The sequence below is a fragment of the Serinus canaria genome, chromosome 2 (assembly GCF_022539315.1).
Source record: "Serinus canaria isolate serCan28SL12 chromosome 2, serCan2020, whole genome shotgun sequence".
In the NCBI taxonomy this organism is placed as follows: Eukaryota; Metazoa; Chordata; class Aves; order Passeriformes; family Fringillidae; genus Serinus; species Serinus canaria.
The window spans coordinates 99,078,240-99,098,923 of record NC_066315.1 but is presented as its reverse complement, the minus strand read 5'-3'; the positions used below and the strand labels follow the sequence as shown (position 1 = coordinate 99,098,923).

Here is a 20,684-nt window from a genome sequence, read left to right as displayed (position 1 = left end):
TCCTTTTCCGGGTTATGGTGCCCAGAAAAAGGCACCAGGACGTCTGTAACACTTTGTTTCTATTGTCTCATAATGCCCTAATTCAAATTACCCAAGTTATTATTACTCTCATTGTATTACTGAAACAACCAGGGCAGGAGATATCTCTCCTTTATGATAACCTTAATAAAAGTGATCAGCTCAAGGTTGAGAGGCCCGGCCGATCCGCAGATCCACCGTCGCAGGTCGCAGCTTCCTGGACTAATTCGGAGGAGGAGGCAGATGCTGCTTCGTCCACCAGGACACAGACTCCGGGGCCGGTCCTCACGAGACCACGGGACAGATATGCAACACCAGGATCCCCATTGTGCCTTGGCAGTCTCGGATACTGACTCCAACTAACATCTTCTAAGTTGTGGTGAGGGGCCATTAAGGTTTTCAGAGTCTCTGCTGGCTTCTTACCTCACCTCACCCCTGATGTCTAGAGACCACTTTGATCACTAAATTCCATACTGGCTCGCTGGTTTAGGGGTTTATTAATTGCGTTTGGAATGGGGGCTTGCCCCATTGCATTTGGCTCTAAACTTATCTGCATATCAACTCCTGGTCCCCTCCCCTCTACCATCTGGGGGGGATGTCATCCTCCCACCTGGCCACAAGCAGGGTGATGCTGATACAATAGAGTGAATTCTCAACCATAGATGGCTAACGACCTGCTACTTAACAGGTGATTACATCAAGCAGCTAACAAAAGCACTCCTCTGCCAGAACTGGTTAAACCTGTAATTCTACAACTTTTACAAAAAAAAAAAAAAAAAAAAAAGGGTAAGCCTTTCTTTGTTCATAACAATTACTACTTTTATAACCATTTTATTACTATTAAACTTTTCAGATTTGAAAAACAAGTGATTGGCGTTTTTCGCAGGCGGGATGTTCAGCGGTCTTTTCCCTGGAAGACCCCGAGCTACTCACTGGTACAGGGACGTAAGCCCGGCTGGCCTGAAAGCAAATACCTGAAGCAAAACTCACCGCTGACATCATCCCATTGCCCACACTACTCGCGGCTCCGCCGCCCATTCCCGCCCCCGTTCCCGCCTAACGGCCCCTGGGACGCTGCCGGGGGCGGAGCTGGGCGGTGCCGCGCGCGCATCGCCCAATCAGCGCCGCCGCCTCGCCCGCCCCGACTGTCTCGCTCCCCGCCTGCCGCCCCGCTCCGTGCCCGCCCATGGCAGGCTCCGCTTGGGGCGCTGCCATTGGCCAAAGTTCGGGAGGCGCGTGCGGCGCCGCTGCGCACGCGCCGCCGGCCGCGCGGCCGTTTCCGTTGCGCGCCTGGGTAGTGAGAGGTGCCCGCCCGGCCGCTGGGGGGCGCTGCGGCGGCAGCGCGGGGCGGATCCCATCCCGAGTTTTGGCGGTCTGTCCGTTTGTCCGCCAGCTCTCCTACCGCGCCTGGGACCCTCGGGAAAGGCAGAGCCTTTCTCTTCCTCCTGTTTGGACAAATAGGCGGTCGCCGGCTTCCAGCCGCTCCCCCGTCGCCGAACTGCGCGGCGGAGCGTGACCGGTGAGTCGCGGAGCCTTCCCGCCGCGGCTCGCGGCCACCCGGAGTTGGTGTCGCCTCAGGTGCTCCCTGGAGGGGCCGCGGAGAGAGGAAGGCAGGCTGGGACTGCCTCGGTCCGGGCGGCTTTACAGGCTAAATATAGGCTGGCGCGTCTGGCAGCGGCGCTGGTGTGAGTGGCAGGAGCCCCGCTTAGGCACTCCGAGAGGGCTGTGAAAGTGTGTCCCCCTAAAGTCTTGGTGGGAGAGGGCTGGGAATGGTTATCGAGCACGTCTGTGGCTAAAGAGGGTGGTTGCCCAGGAATACTGGCAGTGATGTGTGAGTGAAGTGCTCTGCCGCGTGTAAGAGTGAGGCTGTTTGGATCCTGCCTGCAGATGCTGTCCGAGCGAGGCTGATGGTGTTGCCGGGCCGAGTGCTGTTCCAGGCAGTGTGTGCAGGATGATGGAAGACTTCAGGAATATCGCCGACGAGACGTTCCCGAGCTACTTGGGCCATTCCTTCAACAGCAGCGCGAGTGTCGTCTTTGAGAATGTCACCGTCTCCAACCCGGGGTTACCTGTGGCGGCCTCCACTGTTGCCCGGAGCCAAGAGGGTGGTGACAACAGGTGAGGTCTCAGTAAGTGCCATTCAGAGATATAAAAAAACAGTTGAAGCATCTAACTCTGGGGAGCAAAAATTAATTTTGCAGATTACTTGGTCGGTGATAAAACTATTTACTAATCAGTATCTCAGTAATCAGCAAACATAGGATTGTCTGTATTACCAGTGTAAACTTTGCATTTAATTTGTAACTAGTTCAATACTTAACATTTACAAAAGCTGCCCTTCAAAAGTAATTTAATTTTTAGACTGTAACAGTCAAGTCTCTTTTAACTTGTTTGTTCAGCTTACTTGACTGGAGTTTGAAGTTATGTAGAGAATAATGTATTTTTTACATGTGTGTTCTCTGTTAACTGTTCACTGAACTTACCTGAATTTAGCTCCTTTTAGAAACTGTAAGAGCTAGAGTTATCTGTAAGAACTAAAATTTGCTCAGCAAGAAATAGAGCAAAGAGTAGCAATTTGAAGCCTTTGTGCTTAACTGCTGCCCTGTTACTTAACAACAAGTAAGATGAGACTTTAATACCCTGTCCTTGCAGAAGTGTGTGTTCCAGAAGGACACTATTAGCCACTAAACACTGTAACGTGGTTTTTCTCTAAAGAGCTACAGAAGACTGGAGAGGAGCATTCAGAATACATATGTGTATCTGTAAATACAGATTACCTAAAATATTGAAATAACTTACAGGAAATAAGTGGTCACAAATACCACTTACAATACCAAAAGAGTTTTGCCCCCCTCCCCCCCCAGTTTTTTGGAAAACAGGAGCAGTGCATATTGGAATGACTCTGATGTATGTTTTTTTGCCCCACATTTACAGGCTTCCTGATGACTGTGCATCCTATTTGGAAGGGAGACATTCACCTCTGTCAGGATCTTCTCACAGCAGTCAGTCACATCCTGAGCCAGTGGAAAGATTTGCCCTCTGCTTTCATGATGACACGTAAGTGTGGTAGTTAAAATCTAATTCTGCCCTAAAAGGCAGATACCAGTAAGTTAATATGTAGATTTGTATGTACTGCATGGCTAATTATGGGCTACTTCAGAATTGAGTTGCAGAGTTGAAAGCAGCAGCTTTTACTACTGGCCTGCAGTAACTGGACAGCTCAGCTGTGCATTGCCTGCTGGCTTGTGGTGTTTGACAGCCTGGGCAGCTTTTCCTACAAAACCAGCTCCTCCATGTTTTCTGAAGGGGGATAGTGCTAGGCCATGTGGAAGCACCCAGTGGCCTTCCACTCAGTGATTGATGCCACTTAGCCTGTGCAGCCCTACATCAGCAGCATTCTGCTGGTTGATTGATTAATTAGACTTCGTGTATGTGACAGGAGCAAAATCTTCAGAAGGGATGTTTCCTAGACTGTGAGGTTTTGTTTTGTCATACTAATTTAAAGTGTCCTAAGCATGATTATTTAATTGATTTACCTGTGTTTGGCCTGTCTGTATCTAGTTCACTTTACATAATCTAGAATTAAACTGGTGTTTCTGGTTATGCCATGAATAGCATTTTGCACTGATATAAATATGTTTTGAGTAAGTATCAAGCATCTTGCATACAGAAAGGAGCAACAGATTCTATTAAATTTGCCTTCCTTGTAGTCTCAGTGATTGGTATTTCTTAGGAAATAGTTATTGTTAGTGATGCACTTGAGAAAGCCTAGCTGAGTGGTGGAAGTTCTGGAAGCTGTTGCATAGGTTATTCTCACCAAGGCCAGATGTGCTTCTCTTGTGACAGCAACTGCACTGTGTGCCTTTCTCACTGATAAAGCCCTAGGCAGTGTGTCCCTATCAGAAAGAAAAATATAAGATTTGAGAGGGAGTCAGTGTCTTGATTGTACTCAAGTAAGAAAACAAAACCCAGAACAATGGAATTGTTGTGTTTTAGACTTTCAAATGTTAGTTTCATTTATTTATTTAAAATATTGAAACAAAAGTATGAAATTTTAACTTCTGGCATGATTAGTTTATAAGCCTGTGTGGACATTCTGTAAAACCAGAAGTGAAGGATAACTTTCCTGCATAATTGCAAAAGCTGTTATTTAACTATGTGCAATTTTAGTAATTCGTGTTCCTTATAATTTGGTCTCTTATTTAGTGTAACAAAAGGCTTGGTGGTATTGTGGACTTGCTAAAATGTTTTCTAGTGTTTGACTTGGTCTCACATGGGTCATGGAACTTGTTCAGAGTTTGTCCTTATACTTTTCCCTCTTTTTATGGAAATGGAAGAGAGAAACAAATAGGTAGAGAGGTATATTTTGCACGAAATTCCACTCTTTTCACAATCTAAACTGTTTCACAGTTTAGATTGTGAAACTGAAGTCCTTGTAATTTTGGCACGTTTTCTTTTATTGTACAATGACAGGTCTCTAGAATCTATCCTATATAGAAACAACAGACTGAGACAAAGCAATTGCCAATTTATCAAATCTTTATCACGAGAGATGATAGTCTGTGTAGCTAACTGATTTTTCATTTAAATAATTCTCTTTCTAGGGAAATTGCTACACAAATTAAAGAGCCTCAGCCATCCTGTGTTAATTTGAAAGAATCCCACTCAATATATGGAGAGCAACCTCAGAATGTCATTGAACATTCAAATTGCAGTCAAAGTACCTTATGTGAAGTTTTGCCTCTTGAACAACTGGAAGGTATTAAATTTTGGGAAAAATTGTGTATTTATTGTCACTGTAATTAGCTTTTTATGCTATAGATGTCTTCTTTTGACCCTTTCACTCTTTTGTGGCAGATTATAAATGGGTTTTGAAAAAAAATCTCTTGGATTTCAGCAAATTGAAAACAGAGAAAGCTTGTGGTTGACATGTTCTTGGAGTTCTCCTCAAAGTACAAAGCTATACAGCAAGTTGTTAAAAACAGTGTTTGCTATATAGTACCATAAATAGAATGCCAGTAGTAATCTGACTTAGTTCAGGAATGTTGTCTTAGATATCACAAGTTCTAGCATCATCATAGCGCAAGGATTTCGTATTGTCAGAGCTTCACACCTTCTTGATGTTCCTCACAGGCAGCTCCTCTATGCACTCACTGACTGTTCCAGGTCCTTGCAGCCGTAATCTGTCTCCTCTCACTCCTCTTTCCTTACTCTTGTATATCACTAGTTCTTGCTGGTTACAGGTGTGGCCTGTCAAGATCAGGCCCACCTCCAATCTTCAGCAACTGGTCCAGCTGCAACTCATTGGGGGACATGATCACCCTCTACACAGGAGCTTTGTGGAAGAAGTGTATGTAGTTTGTTCTCTGCCCCTTCTATTTCAGTAAGGCTGCAAGGTGATGTTTTAATTAGCATTTCTTCTCTTGTCCTATTCCAACCTGTAATAGATGTCTTTAATTGCTGCTTTAGGTGTTGGAAGCATTCCCTTCTAGTGAGGTTATGCATGAAAAAATAGTTTTGAATACTTGCTGTGAAAACTATCTCTTTTCTGAAGTCTGGGTAGAGTACTGGAAGGAAAAGTATATACTGATATTAAGATTGTCTGGTGTTTTTGCTAATGCTAGTTCTGTGAATAAATTCTACTTGTCCTTTAAAATTCAGTTAATACAGTTAGTAAATACATACTTCTAGACATTATCCTTTTCCAAGCTCTGAGTATTTGTATAGGTTTTTGTGAAGTATTAATAATTTTGACAGATAACCTGTTCAATTAGAAAGTATTGTGATCTGTAATATAAATAGACCCTTATAAAAAACCAATTCTAACAGGGAAGTGTTGGCTCCAGTCATTTGTTGCTGTATTCTTGAGGAAGTGGCAACAAAATGGTGATGCTTTGGAAAGCTGAGACTGCCCAGTCTTTGGATGTGATAGTGGCTAGTCGGATTTAGTTACTTGATTTTAACTTGGAAATTGTTGTTTGGAAATTGTCTTTTATTCACACCTATTACTGAAGAATTGCAAACCTGTTTTGCTAAAATCTGTATGCTCAAGTCTAAACTGTTCTCTGTCATGTGGAACTTCCCGCTGGATTATGTGTGGATATAAAAGACATTTGGAAGCTGCTTAAAATGATCCAAAACAAGAATTGGTCCAATAGGTGAAATGTGACAGTGGAACAGAACACTTGTTCCTCTAGTACAAAGTGGGACTCCTTGCTTTCCTGTGCTGCCTTGTGGAAATCCTTAAGGCAGTAAATATCTTTCATCATTTTTAGTGTTCTAGCCCTGATGAAATTTTTGCTTATTTAACAAGTTGCTTTAGATCGTTGTCATAAGAATGTACAAGGTTTAGTGTTGTGGTAATTTGTACGTTTGGGTTATTTCTATGGTGTGTGCCAAAACCTTCCAGAGGCTCAATTTAACCTTAGAGCATAACAGCACTTATTTTCTCATGTTTTACTACTAAAATACACCACTTAATTATGTTTCAGATTTGCCAACTGGAATGTGTTTTCTCCCAGATGTTAAAAACAGCAAGGTAAAAGCTTTTCTAAATACAGTGAAATTAAATGTTTTCTGCTATTAATCTAATAGATTTAATTCTGTGAGAGGAGGAAGGAGGAATGGAACTGTGTTTATTGTCTTATATTGTGTAGACCTTAAGTTTATAAAGGTGTTGGCATGACTCATTTTGCTTTCATTTTGCAGATCACTTAGTAGCATGTGAGCATGACTCCATCTAATCTTCCTCAGTTGAGAAAACTGTTTGTTCCTAGCCTCCACTGTTTTGTAGTTCTTTTTCATTGTAAGGACCTTGCATTTTATCCTAGTTCTAGTCTATCTTAGTGAAGCATCTTTTGAGGAATTTTTTTGTAGTGCTTTTGGAAATTGAAGTACACAATCCAGAGCTAGCAAATAGCTGCTGGTGTTGACAGGTGGGGTTATGCTTCACCCATTTCTATCTACTGAGTTAGAGAAGCTAAGAGTTTTGGTCACAGAGAACCAATGCAGACAGGAATGGGGGATCTCCTGTTCCTTTTAGAAAACACACCAGGCTGCGACCAAATACTGTCCAATATATACTCCTTAATGTGTCAGCTAGTTTTCTGTAATTTGATTTTTGTGGCAGCCACAGTGGTCAGTGAGTGCAGTTGAATGCTTGCTGGCTGTCATCTGAAAACCATAATTCATTTTCCTTTTGAATTCTTTACTTTATGAACTTGGACGTTTTTTGCTGTGCATCAAAGATGATCTGTTCATCACAAAGAATATGACTCTAAATCCATAGCAGATGTTACATCATGCTGTTTTTAAAAATCATTCAGCTATAGAAAAGACAGAGTATTTGCTGTTAGCTAGATTCAGCTGAAATATTACTTTTTGAGTAATTCAGTGTGCTCATTTGGAGAAATTTCCAACAAAGTTTGGATCTGTGTGTACCATTTCTGAAGAGGCTGTGTTTTAACAGCGCAGGAAACTATTGGAGATGTCTTTGTACATTTAAGTTGGGATTTCAGCTCAATGAATGATGGAGGACAGTTTTTTCAAGTGTAAACTCTAATGCAATGTTTCAGATTTTTATTTTGAGATCTCGTAAGTTTGGTGTCCTTCAGATGCTTTTTTGCTCTTCCCCTTTTATGTTTCCCATGTTTCTTGCATGCATCCATTCTGGAAGCTAGCAGGCAAAGTCCATTGGAACTAGAGTGTTTTCTGGGATAAGTAAAAAAAAAAGTGTGCAAAGTTTTACAATATTATTCACCTCTTTATTTTTTTTTTTTATTATTCACCTCATTAATTATTTTTTATTAACTGAATTCATACGATAGTTATTTCTAGAAACATTTCTTTATGGGTGCTTTTCACAGGTTGGCCCATCTGAACCTTCTGAAAAGCTGATGGAAGGTGCTATCTCAAGTGTTCATCTTAGCAATAGCCTTTCAAGTTTTTTGGAGAATGAGAAACTCTCATCTCTTCTAAGCACAGATGAAGATTCCACTGGTAGGTGCGTTTATAACTCTTGGTAGCAGAGTCTAATTCTGACTCAATGTTATTGCATACCTGAGAAGAAAGATCCTGTTTTATTTAAGTATTTCATATCAGATTGTGCTTGATAAAAAAGTAGTTTAACAATATTAAAGAAAACTGTTCTTTGGAAAACTGACATTTTAAAATTGTAAGAGGAGTAGGTGGCTATGGAATTTGTCAGAGAAGATCACAACTGGAATTTTAATCTAAAAAATTAAACAATAGTCCTCAGTTACTGTGAATCAAAGATAGAAGTGGCAACGTCAGCATTGATTTAGTAAAGTGGTAACTCTACCTACATGTTCAGTTCAGTAGAGATAAAATTCTGTGGTGAAGAGCACACCCATGCAGTTAAAAAGGACTTTTACTTGAGTTTGAGTCCAGCTCTCTTTATGTGCTCTCTTTATATGTGTGTGGGGTGACATCAGTGTTTTGAGTCCAGTTTACCTGCAAACATAAAAGTGAGAGCATGAGTTCTATATCACAAAGAATTTTGAACTTTTTGTGCCCTTCCAGTGGCTGCTGCAGGAGGACAAACCTGTTCTTCTTCATTAATGCAGCTGACTTTGCCCATGACATGAAGGATGACAGGGCATGTTCTTGGATGTACCAGGGGGGAAGGCAGAGTGATCAATAAGTTGACTGTTCTGAGATGAAGTGCCCTTGCAGTAAAGTAGGGTTACTGCATTTCTCCCATGGCACATCCGTATGTCATGACTGCCTTTTGAAGTAGTTTTGTTCTTTCTTGTTGCATAACTTCACTTGAGAGTTAAGCATATAGGAATTAAGTTAATAGTTTGCTGAGTGGAAATACTGGTTGGGTTTGTTTTTTTTTTCTACTCAGGAGGATGAAGTTACTTTTGATTGTCCTCTGAGGAGTTGGTAGCTGTTAGCAGGAAATATTTGCCTATTCAGGGTTCCAGTACTGGGTTGTTTATTTTTATCATGCAATTCAGTATTCAGTGTAAATTATGGAGTTGTTTTGGTAGTATGTCAGGTGATATAAAATGTCGGTTAAAAGTGAAAAGAATATTTTCTTCTCTTTTCGTAGGTGAAGATATTGATGATGAAGAATTTGATAACAAATTGGAAGCGTATTTTGAGCAGCTGATACAACCAGAAATAAGAAGAGACACCAATCTGCAAAACCTCTCAGAACGCTGTGCAGCACTGAAGCTTTCTGAAAATGTCTTACTACAAGTAGGTTTAAAGTTCAAAGCTCAGCATGCCCAATGGCTCTTAAACATGTTAAACTTTCAGTGATTATATTTGTTGGTATTTCTAAACAGAGTTAATCATATTTTTGGTTTCCTTTTTTTGTTTCAATAGGTATTAAGGCAACATGCTGGCACTTCTTTTTTATGATCCAAGTTTATAAATAATTGTTTAAATAACTTTTTTTTTCATCTTGCATAGCAATGTCCAAGGTATTATTAAGTGTATAGCAACACAGAAACATTGGCTTTCCAGGAGAGTCAATAACTCTCTTAAATAATTGGTAAATATGTGGAAGTTAAATGTAGGGCAGCAACAGGCTAGTTTGTGATTTGCCTTAGAGTAACACTTAGCTCTATTCCAAACAAGTTGCCAGGGATTAAGTGCCTTTCCATTTTCTTGGCTTTTCAACAGTCGATGTGATCTTGGCAGTCTCGTGCTTGACCACAGTGGAAAAGTGTGATTTAAACAGTTAAACTGCAGCTTCTGAAATTTCAAAAATTTCCCAACTGACATCAGAGTTTCCAAGCTGTTTGGGAAGTGATGTTAACCCTGTACAAGTAGTCTGGTAGGCTGCAATTTGTTACAGCAGTGCATGAAGGAAGGGATATGTGGTTTTAAGAGTGAGAATAACAGCTCTGCTCTCAGGGCTTCTCTGTGCAAGATGTTCCTGCTTCACTGCCTTGTAGATAGACAGTAGGGTAGGTACAAAAGGCTCTGAGTCTGATTTGGAGCCCTCATCCAGCAATGGGTCAGCTAGGAGGGAAAGGGGGATAACACAGAACCCATGTCAAAGGGAATGAAAAGATGCAGTAGGAATAAGCTGTGTATCTTCTTGCTGTGCATGCCCTTGCAGGCACATGAATTGGTGTGGCCAGGAGCTGTTCTTAGTGGCAGAGGCTAACTAGAGGTGCTGGCTATGATGGTGTCATATGAGTGAACAAAGTATCATTAATCTCTTTTCTACTAGAGATTTTTTTTAACATGCTGAAAGGCCCTGTAGTGGTTTTTTTAATATATATATTTATTTATTCTAGTGGAACCTATATATTTTATATTTTTTTAATTAAAGGAGGACTTTAAGGAATCTGCCAGTTATGGGGCTGTGACTGGAATAGACTCTGGAAGTGATAGTGATGAAGATTCACAAAATGAAGGGATAACTGGATGTCCTGTGCAAAGAGAAGTGCTGCCCAGAGCAGTGCAGCAAATGGTATGAAGTTGCCATTTAAATTCCTATTATTCATGTAGAGTAAGCCTGTAGTAGAAGATGGCAGTGTGTTTGAAAACTTATTAGATCTTTAGCTAGCCACCCAACCTTCCTTTACAAAAAATTAATAATACCACTTTGGTTCTAGGCCTGTTTTTGAAACATAGTCAGCTTGGACTGTTTTGTATCTAGAACTTCTAATACATGCAGTTAATAACTGTGCTTCTGTTACTTTTCAAATGATTATTGTTTTCAAAGAATTCCATGACTGCTGGGGATGTGCTGGATTCCTGCACAGCTGCTGAGTTGCGATTAGATTCCATGTATCTCCATGGACAGTGCATGGACAGCCATAAAGCTGATGTCTCAGATGTCCTTCCGAAGCAAGAAGTGGAGTCCTCTGTCTGTCAGGCTGCTTCTTCTGATGCAGAAGTGCTACACACAGCAAGAGGATTTCTGGGACATGACACCACTCCTGAGGTTCTTGGTGCAAATGCGCCTCAGGCAGATGCAACTCAGTGTAAATCTGGTCTTCCTGATACTTACCTGTCTCCAGCTGGGGACAGCTGTGAGAACTTAAGTTTAGCTACAACAGACAAAGGTAGGATGATTTACATACAACCTATCCTTACATTAAACCAGTCCATACAATTGTAACCATATTCTGTTGCATGGAAAAAGAAATAATATTGTAAGCTAGGCATTTTTATTTAGTTGTAGGAGTTGGTAATAAAAACCAGTGTAGCATGAATTAATTCTGATTTGCTATTCTTTTCAGAAACACTGATTGTTGTATGTTGTACTTAACTCTTACTTATTTGCTGATGAAATTAGTTTAAGCTTGCAGTTGCAGTAACTTTTGCCATATCCCTTTTTTATTTAATCCATAATGTAGCATTTGATGTATCTTTTAGGGGATTTACCACACAGCATTGTCTATCAAAATGAGGAGGGCAAATGGGTGACTGATCTTGCATATTATACTGCATTTGATGAAGAGCAAGGTTTAAATATGTCTGAAGATGATCAAAGAAATGAGGAGTTCATTACTGGTGGTATGTAGTCATCTTTTTCAGTTAACTCTTGTCTGCAATAATATTAAGTAAACTTTCTTCCATTTTTTTTTTTTTCCACTTCAGCAAATCAGTACTTGGTGTTTCAAAGTCTCCAGGTTTTAGATACTACAAATTATTTGGAAGCTGATGCTGATAGTAGTCTGTAATGATATTGTATCATTATTTATAGTACATAGCTTCTTTCTGTGTTTCCTACTCTTCCCATGAAGTGTGTTTTAAAACAAAACAGAAAGCATTCTAATATTTGTTGTTGGTACCTATTGTATGAGCTAAGGCAACTCCTCTCACTTCCACAGTTTTTCCTTTGAACTTTAATGATTGTTTTCCTTTCTTGCAAGGAAAAGAGAAGAAGAGTAATTTGTATTGAGTGATGCTTATAAGAGAGGAAATAATTATCAATAGGAATTACTACAAAATCTAATAGAATGCAAACAGTGTCAAAATTTGAGAGACTTGAAAGTGTTGAATTGTCCAGCTGCTGATTTTTTGTGAAGTCTCCTAGGAATGTCTTGATGCTGAAAAATGGTAGTGGTACTGAAAAATGTTGGAGCTTTTTGAGGGACATTGGGGCTCTTGTCTTCCCTTGAATTCCAGGCTTTTGAACCTCTGTTTACTTAAAAAGTTGTTCATTATCCTTAAGCTATGTCAGACTGATCTTCATGAGAGTCTATATATTTGTCGTACAGGCTTGGATAATAAAGCAATGTCATAGGCAAATTGATTCCTTAGCACCAAAATGTCATCTGCTCATATGTTTTGTAAGTGATTCAAGCAATGTGTGCAGCAGCATTTCTCCTAATCTCTCCTAGTTTCTAAAGCTGACGTGTAGGTGGACTAATGTATTCTCAAGATGTCCATGGTCCACTCAAGGTTCTTCTTTCTTTCAAAGTGAATGATGTCCAATGCTGTTTATTTTGAATGAGTGATCAAGCAGGGTTGACTGGTTGAAATAATGTTTTTCAACACTGTAGTGATTTTCTGATGATTCAAGAAGATACCATTTGCGTGACACATTATGTCAGTAATGTAGAACTCATCCATGATTTTTCAGAATCATTATATTTCAGACACCTTCTGTATCTTAGAATTGAGTTGTCAGGTGATTAGAATATTTCACTGTTGTAAATTTTTCCGAGGCTATTTAGGTTTTTCCACCTGATAGATTTTTAAATGCTTCTGCTTTCAAGTCAATGAGCTTACCTCTTTGTGGTAGATGATAACACACTGACAGAATCCATTTTTCTGGCTGCTAGTCTGCTTGTCTGTCTTCAATGGTGTGTGACAGCTGAAGAAATTTTATTTGTAAGGACAGAAAGGACATGTTACATCTTTGGAGTCTCATTTATGACGTGTCTCTCTGTCAGCAAACTGTGCACACAGTGTGTTCTTGTACGGAGTAGTGCAGGAGTGCTCACTTGACAGTGATGGGTGCTTCAGAAAGTCTCTGGAGGCTGTAGGACTCATTTAGAAGATAAAGAACTGCTGCTGACTGAGAGTTCAGCTGAATATAACAACATGTCATTGATAGTGCCTTTAGGACATGAACTTGGATTGCTCAATAAAGAGGTATTCCAACTTTGTCAACTTTGTTTTTTCCTCCGAGTATGTGTTGTGACTTCCCATGAGTAATTTTATGGACAGCAGCTGTATTCACCTTACAAGTTTGCATCCATTCTTAGCTTTTGCCCTGTGCCCTCTATGCCTGGGGATGCTTTGTGTACAAGGACATGTATTTTTGAAGTTTTGATGAGCTTAATGATGCATTAACATTGCAGTCAGGTAGTAGAGTAGTATCTCTTGATCAATTTTTCACAACATTTTGGTGAAGGGATTCTTAAATGTTAGTTGTTCTCTAGATGGTAATTGGGAAACTAGTACAGGCATTTGAATTCAAAAATAAGATGGAGTTATTTGGCCTGTTAATTTGCATGGGTTTTTCATTAATAGGTACAATGGAAAAATTTTCAGCCTCAAAAATAGTAAAGGTTTGATCTGAGTTAGCTATATGATGTTTGGTCCTGGCTAGTATGGGTATCATAATCTGTTGCAGTGAGGGAAGATGGGATGCTCAATATGAGAGTTCATCAAGCTTTGTTTATTGATTAGAGCATCCGACATTTAAGCACAACACATAATATGCTCATGCATATTCTGTAAGCTAAGCAGTCTATTGGTTATTCTTACTCTTATTCTTACTTCCTCATTCTTTACAACATACATCTCTCTTTTCTCATGCTCTGCTCTCGGCTACAGCATCTTTGTTATCATAATACAGCTATACAAGGCTACAGTGTCTTCACAAGTGGAGCCTCAGATTAGCTGGTCCACTTCTCAGCTATCCAGAGCATGTCTGCGTGACATTTGTCATGTAACCAAGCCCCAACAATAATCTATAAAAATTTATAGTTTAGCGTGGGGCTAAGGCTGTTAGAAACTTTCTTTATTCACCACTAAATTAATTTGCTGAATGCTGGTTTTACTTCGGCTTCTAGAGATCCAGCAAGATCTCCTTTTTAACTAATTTCATATAACTTTTTTCACAAAACTGGGATTGAATAACTCCTAGTGTGTCCAGACTGTCTCAGGTCTAGAATTTTATAGTGCAATAACTTTCCATCAAATTGAGTTTAATTATGGTACTTTGTAACTTTTGCCTTATTTTAATAAATGTTCTCTTTGGTTTCAAGCTGAAGCAGCAGCTATGATTGCACAAGACCAGGAAGAATTTGAGAAAGAACACAGGCTTATGCAGGTAACTAATGACCTCAATGTAAACAAAATAGTTTTCTAATTTATTTACAAGTTGCAACTTCTGAAATCTCTTTGTCTGCAGGCAGGAAAGGTAGGCAGTCCAACTGCAGCTGATTTAGCAAATACTTCGTGGAGATCTGCTAATAGCTTCTTTCTGCCAAGAACATCTGATAAAGATGCCAGCTATTTACGTTTGTCTTTGGGGGAGTTCTTTGGTCAGAGATCTGAAGCTCTGGGATGTCTCGGTGGAGGCAGTGATGTGAAACGGGTATGTATCTGTTGTCTTAGATAACATAGGTTCTAATATCATCATAGCACAAGGATTTTGCATTGTCAGAGCTTCATACCTTCTTGATGTTTCTCACAGGCAGCTCCTCTACACACTGACTGTTCCAGGTCCTTGCAGCCATAATCTGACTCCTCTCACTCCTCCTTCCTTACTCTTATATATCACTAGTTCTTGCTGGTTACAGGTGTGGCCTGTCAAGATCAGGCCCGCCTCCAATCTTCAGCAACTGATCCAGCTGCTACTCATTGGGGGACAAGATCACCCTCTACATGTATCTACATTTAATATTGAGAAAAGAGGAAAAACAGGACAAACAACAGTTAGCCCTGGTTTTGTTTTTTTGTTAACAGTTCTTTATGGGATCTGATTTTCTTAGTTAATTTAGGAAGGAAGTTCTCTGAGTGTTACCAGGTGTGGGTTGACTGGTTTCCTACTGGAATTTCTGATGTCAAGTGCTGCCTGGTGTTATTGTTGAATGTTGATCTTTGCCTTTTGGTCAGGACCTAACTATGTGTAGGAGTAGAGGGAAAAAAGTACGCCATATACAGGAGGCATGCTGGAAGTCCCAGCAAATTACCCACACAGTTGAGTGAAATGCTCAGACAAGGGTATTTGAACAGTGAGGGCATCTCAGAGTGACTATTGATAATTGATGTGCTGTCTGATTAAAATTTTAATCTAGATGATTAAAATTTTCACTAAAATTTTAATCATCTAGATTCTGACTTAACACCATCTGTATACTTCTTGCATCTGGTGGATACCTAGCACTTCTCTCTTCTACTCTTGTTAGACAGGATCTCACCTGTGTTTCATGCCAAAAAAAAAAAAACCACCCAAAAAAAAAACGTGGGGAAGTGTGTACAATGGGAAGAAGTAGTCACACATGCTCACGTAATTAATTTGTGTCATGAGGAATTTTTGGAGTTGGCAGGGTTAGAGTCTGTCCTAAAGGCTTAGTGGCAGACCACGCCTTCAGGCAGAGATGATGTGTTGTATTTATTTATTTTGAGTAACTGGTGTAAGTAAATTGTGTCCTGGTTTCAGTTGGGATGGAGTTAAGTTTTCTTTGTATCAGTTAGTACAGTGCTGTGTTTTGGATTTAGTATGAGAATAATGTTGATAGCACACTGATGTTTTGGTTGTTGCTAAGTAGTGCTTGCCCTAAATCAAGGACTTGGGAGTGTCTCATGCTCTGCCAGTGAAGCAGGTGCACAAGAAGCTCAGAGGGAGCACAGCCAGAACAGCAGACCCAAACTGACCAAAGGGATATTCTGTGTCATAGAATCCTACTCAGTCTGTAAACTGGAGGGAGTTGGCTGGCAGCCATGGATCAGTGTTCAGGGACAGGCTGGGTATCGGTCTGTGGACAGTGAGCAATTGTGTTGGGCACCACTTGTTTCTCTTGGGTGTTATTCCCCTCTCCTTCCTTTTCATTTCCAGTATTACAGTTGTAATTTATTTTTGTGTCAGTTATTAAACTGCTCCTATCTCAACCCAAGAGGTTTGCCTATTCTTTCCAATTCTTTCTGTTGGGAGGCGGTGGGGAGTGAGTAAACAGCTGTGTGGTACTTAGTCCCTAGCTGGGGTTCAGCCAGTTGTTAGTTTATTTTATGTATGTATGGGAAGTGCAGTGTATGTGTTCAGATTGGGCACTTGCACTGCTGTGTTATTTCTTAGTGGTATGAGAGGTGTACCCAGCAAGCACCGTGGGCCAGAACTGCTTTGGAAGTGTATTGAACCTATTTGTTCATTATTAAATTTACTCATGCTGTATTCTGGGATATTTTCATAGCCATCTTTTGGTTACTATATTACATCCCCGAAGAAAAGGCGGCCTGTTCCTTTGCTAATGCGATCTGATTCATCTGGAGGTGACATCGGCCGAGAGATTTCACAGTTGTCTGAGGTGTTTTCAGGTACTTATGGAACAGCTCTTTTTTTCTGGGGGGCATTAAGGGAGCACGAGCATCCAAGAATGCAGGTTTTTAGACAATTTCCTTACTGTAAATTAATTCTTTTTTGTTTTTTTTTTTGGATGTTGTTGTTATTAGATGACTCAGAGGCACAAACAAAAAAACATGCAGATTTTACCAGCTCTGAAGGTTCAGGGCATAGGGTGGATACTGCTGCTGGAATACGTGAAAATATTAATACAGAATCTGCTGCCAAAAGTAAAGCAAAGGTATTTCTCTTGTATTTTTCTTTAAAGTGCAACTATGAACTGAAACAAAATTCAAATTATTCCAGTTATTATTGCTTCTTTAAATGCAGATAAATTTTGACTTTCACATCAGCTCACTGCTTTTTATATTGATCATTTGAATCCAAGTAGGTGCCCCTATTTCAAAGACAGTTTCATTAGAATGGCATAATCCAATTGTAGTAGTAAGATACTATCACCATCTCATTTTCCTTTTTCTTCCCACTTCACTTTAGGAATTGTTTAGTCTGTCATCTCATAGTTTTTCAGAGACTCATAGGCTGTTGATGTTCTGTGATCAAGTTTTTGAATTTCAGCTGTGTCTTCCCCTTCTAGTTTTTTAATGAAACAGCTTACCTTTAGCGTTGGAATAAAAGCTTTTAGTGGATAGCATTTAAGAATATAAGCACGATGCACATCTGAAAAAAGTGTCTTTTTAGTTTGGTAGTCCTGGATACCTACCTTCCCTGCCTGTGGAACCTCCCTAAGCCTGCTGTCAGCGCTCCTCCTAATGCAGGCCAGGATGCTGTTGAGCTTCTTTGCCTGGCTTGTGGTCAACTTCCTGTCTGCTAGGACCCTGGAATCCTTTTCTGCCAAGCTGCTTTCCAGCTGGTTGGCCCAGGGCCTGTACAGGGGCCTGGGGTTATTCCTCCTTATGTGCTGGTCTTGGCATTTCCCTTTGAAAATCTCAGCCAGTCTTTCTGTCCACTTGAGCTCCCTCTGAATGACAGCTGACTCTCCTGGCATATCAGCCGCTCCTCCCAGTTTTGTATGATGATGGAACTTGCTGAAGGTGCCCTCTGCCCAATCATCCACATCATTAATGAAGTTGTTGAACAGTACTGGTCCCTGTCTTGATCCCCAGGATAGTCCCTACCAGTGAGTGACTGGCCTCCTGAGGGACTTGGTGCTGCTGATCTACCGTTTGAGCCTGGCAGTTCAGCTTGTTTTCAGTCCAGTCATGGTGTAACGTCTGCTCTGTGCTTTGCCTGTCTTTTGGGGGTGTTAAGTCATGCATAGGTATCTACAGTAGGACAGGTGTTTTCAGTTCTTCCTGAGTTTGTGTCTGTCTGAGAGAGAGAGAAAGAAACTGGGCTCTGGACCTAACTGTCTATACCTACTCTGTGCCCTTTGCTAAGAATAGCCAATGTGAAAACTAAAGAAGAAATCAGACTTGAGTTGTCACAGTGAGGGAAGTCTCGGGACAGCTCAATATGAGAGTTTAGCAAGCTTCATTTATTGATTAAAGCATCAGACATTTATGCACAACAAGTAATAAGCTCATGCATATTCTGTAAGCTAAGCAGTCTATTGGTTATACTATAAATATCAATTCTTATCTTGCTCCCTCATTCCTTACGACTTACATCTCTCTTTTCTCATTTTTCGCTCTCGGCTACATCATCCTGCTAGCAGTCCTGCAGAGACTCAGATTAGCTGGGTCTGGTACTTTTCCAACTCCTGGTCAGCTAACCAGAGCATGTCTACATGGCCTTTGTCATGTACTTAGCCCTCTACATTGAGTAACAGAAAAAGCTGTAGGAATAGCTGTGTCTTCTCTCTGCAGAGGGAGATGATTTCAAGTTATTTTGGATGTTACTGTGTATTTGGTCATGGTAACTTTTCTGCTGTTTGTCCCTGATAGGATTTTACTCCCAGTTCTTGCAACTGAGCTAAATAAAGCATTTCAGGATTCTAAAAGTTTCACAGGAACTAAGGCTTCCTAGTAGAAGGAAGAATTATTTATTATTATCATTTAATCTAGAAAGCCTTTGTGAAGTAGACTTTAAAAATCAGGAGAATGAGAATGCCTGTTGTAGCGTTCCTTCTAGACAGGTGTTTAAAAATGCATCAATGATGAATGTTAATATATTGCCATATCCTGAAATGCAAACACGAAACAAAACACTGAACAAAAATTTTCTTACTGTGGTACTTAACTCGTTTTGTTTTGTTGTAGGACGGAATTGATAAAGGCGAGTTTGAGAATAGCTTGTCTAATCATTCTGACTCTGTCTTGAGTATCAGCACAATTGCAAATGCTATTGCTAATGCTTCCTCCAGTGCTGAACCTTCCCAGCTAGCTGCTATGATAATGGCACTCTCCAATAAAAGTAAAAGAACACGTGTCCTTCCTGGAGCTGTTAAAGAGACTGAACTCTCTGCTAATGAGGCATTATCCAGCAGTGAGGAAAATAGCACATTTGATATGGAAAAATACCTCAAAAAAACAGATGAGAAAAGATGTGAAAGTGAATATGAGAGTGTCAAGAAACACGAAGCATCTGTCCAAAATCTAATATCTGATACCTTTTTAGTGGGTAAAGATAAGCATAAGGATGCTTTTGGAGAAGACTGGATGAATAATCACAGCAAACGGCAAGGAATAGAGAAGCGATTGTTTGACTATCTTAATGAAGAGGGTGACAGACAGAATTTTTCTAGCCTGTCTGGTGTTTCCAGCTGTGGAGATGGAATTGCAGATCATGTTCGATGTTCAGAAAAGTTGTCAGATTTGGTAAACCGTAAACATTTACCGTCAATGGATTCTGATACTAGATCAGGGACACTTAATGAAAATGAAGCCCACACATGTGGAATTCTCTCAGCAGCAAAAATGGATGTGGCACAGCGAAATCTGCTTGCTTACCAGAACAGCAATCTCACTAATGCATGTAGTACAGCTGAAGATAGAGAAACAGTAGATCAAGCAGCGAATGCTGTTCCTGAACTGTGTAATGATGTGGAGGGAAGTGCAGGAAATACTGTGTCCTTCAGCAACTTAAAACTTGACAAGCAATTTAGTAAATATGTCCCAGTAAGTCCTACAACAGCCAAGCCTGTGCAGAAATTGCACAATGATGACAGGAAGCAAAATACAGAGAAGAGAAACAAGGATGCCAGTACTCCTCGTAGGGGGAATGCAAAACATGTAACTTTTGAGAAGCTGTCCCCAACTTTCCAGAATAGTAATGGTAAGTAAACCTATATAGATGCAATAATTTGTTGAAAAAGCTTTTTTTTTGTCCGTAAACTTGTTTCCTGTCCAGAAATTAATATGGTACTTAAATTTTGTTTATTTGCCAGAGCATAAACCTGTACTACCTGAGTGTGACTTAAATCTGGAGGGTGAGCAGTGTAGCTTCAGGCCTTCAACTTCACCTCTGATTCACTCTTCTCCTAGTGAGACTTCTGGAGCAGCATTTTCAGGGTAAATTTCTTGGTGCAGGTTATAAGAATTAGTGATTCATGGGGATTGTTGAGGGATCATGTGTTTGTTTGAATGTTGACTATGATCTTTATTAGGCTAAGACTTCATTTTACACTAAGCTGGACATTGTATAGACCAATGAAGATGTGTTTTTTAAACTTAGAAGTATTTTGCTCCATCTAGTTCTCCGATTTGTATCATTGCTTATTGTGGGGGAGGGTGGGTAGAAATATTTGTGTGGCATGTTATATAGCTATTAGGATTTCCAGTTAAAATTGTCGGTGACTTTAATTGTTGTCATTTTAGCTTTTTTTGTTGAACATAGTGCTGAGAGATCCTGTGTTTTCAGCTACTTGAAATTAAGAGAATCTCAGCAGCGAATAGGAAACTAATAATGTGATGAGAGGTCAAGTGATTTCACTTGACTTTTTAATCAAGTTAGATACAAGTATATTGATTCACCTCTTTTAATAAGTTGTATTGCTTCTGTGGCCTTAGCATCTGATTTCAGTTTTGGAACTCTGATGCTTTACCTATATGGATTTATATAGAATGAAAATGCGTTTTATGTATATCAAAGCCACAACTTGTGAAGGTTAATTGAGAGCTGATTTGTCATTTCTACTGACTGCATTTAACAGAACATCTAATTAAGTTGACTTTTAGAGTAGTACAGGTAATGAGTA

General features: G+C 40.1%; 1 protein-coding gene across 2 annotated transcripts in view; it reads left to right on the top strand.

Moving 5' to 3' along the window:
- Nucleotides 1-1,347: 1,347 nt before the first annotated feature.
- The window catches only part of CEP192 (centrosomal protein 192), a 58,750-nt gene continuing 39,413 nt past the window's right edge, over nt 1,348-20,684 (top strand). Inside the window, exons 1-16 of one of the 2 annotated variants that reach the window (XM_009101861.4) lie at nt 1,348-1,537; nt 1,906-2,136; nt 2,953-3,075; nt 4,623-4,777; nt 6,510-6,556; nt 7,884-8,016; nt 9,095-9,243; nt 10,331-10,471; nt 10,727-11,069; nt 11,383-11,523; nt 14,232-14,296; nt 14,378-14,563; nt 16,380-16,503; nt 16,639-16,769; nt 18,748-19,762; nt 19,875-19,998. In XM_009101861.4, the coding sequence (XP_009100109.3) occupies nt 1,970-2,136; nt 2,953-3,075; nt 4,623-4,777; nt 6,510-6,556; nt 7,884-8,016; nt 9,095-9,243; nt 10,331-10,471; nt 10,727-11,069; nt 11,383-11,523; nt 14,232-14,296; nt 14,378-14,563; nt 16,380-16,503; nt 16,639-16,769; nt 18,748-19,762; nt 19,875-19,998 (3,044 nt within the window). In that variant the 5' untranslated portion in view covers nt 1,348-1,537; nt 1,906-1,969. Of the gene's footprint in view, nt 1,538-1,905; nt 2,137-2,952; nt 3,076-4,622; nt 4,778-6,509; nt 6,557-7,883; nt 8,021-9,094; nt 9,244-10,330; nt 10,472-10,726; nt 11,070-11,382; nt 11,524-14,231; nt 14,297-14,377; nt 14,564-16,379; nt 16,504-16,638; nt 16,770-18,747; nt 19,763-19,874; nt 19,999-20,684 lie in introns of those variants that run through there. The other variant, XM_050971162.1, reaches the window with a different exon arrangement.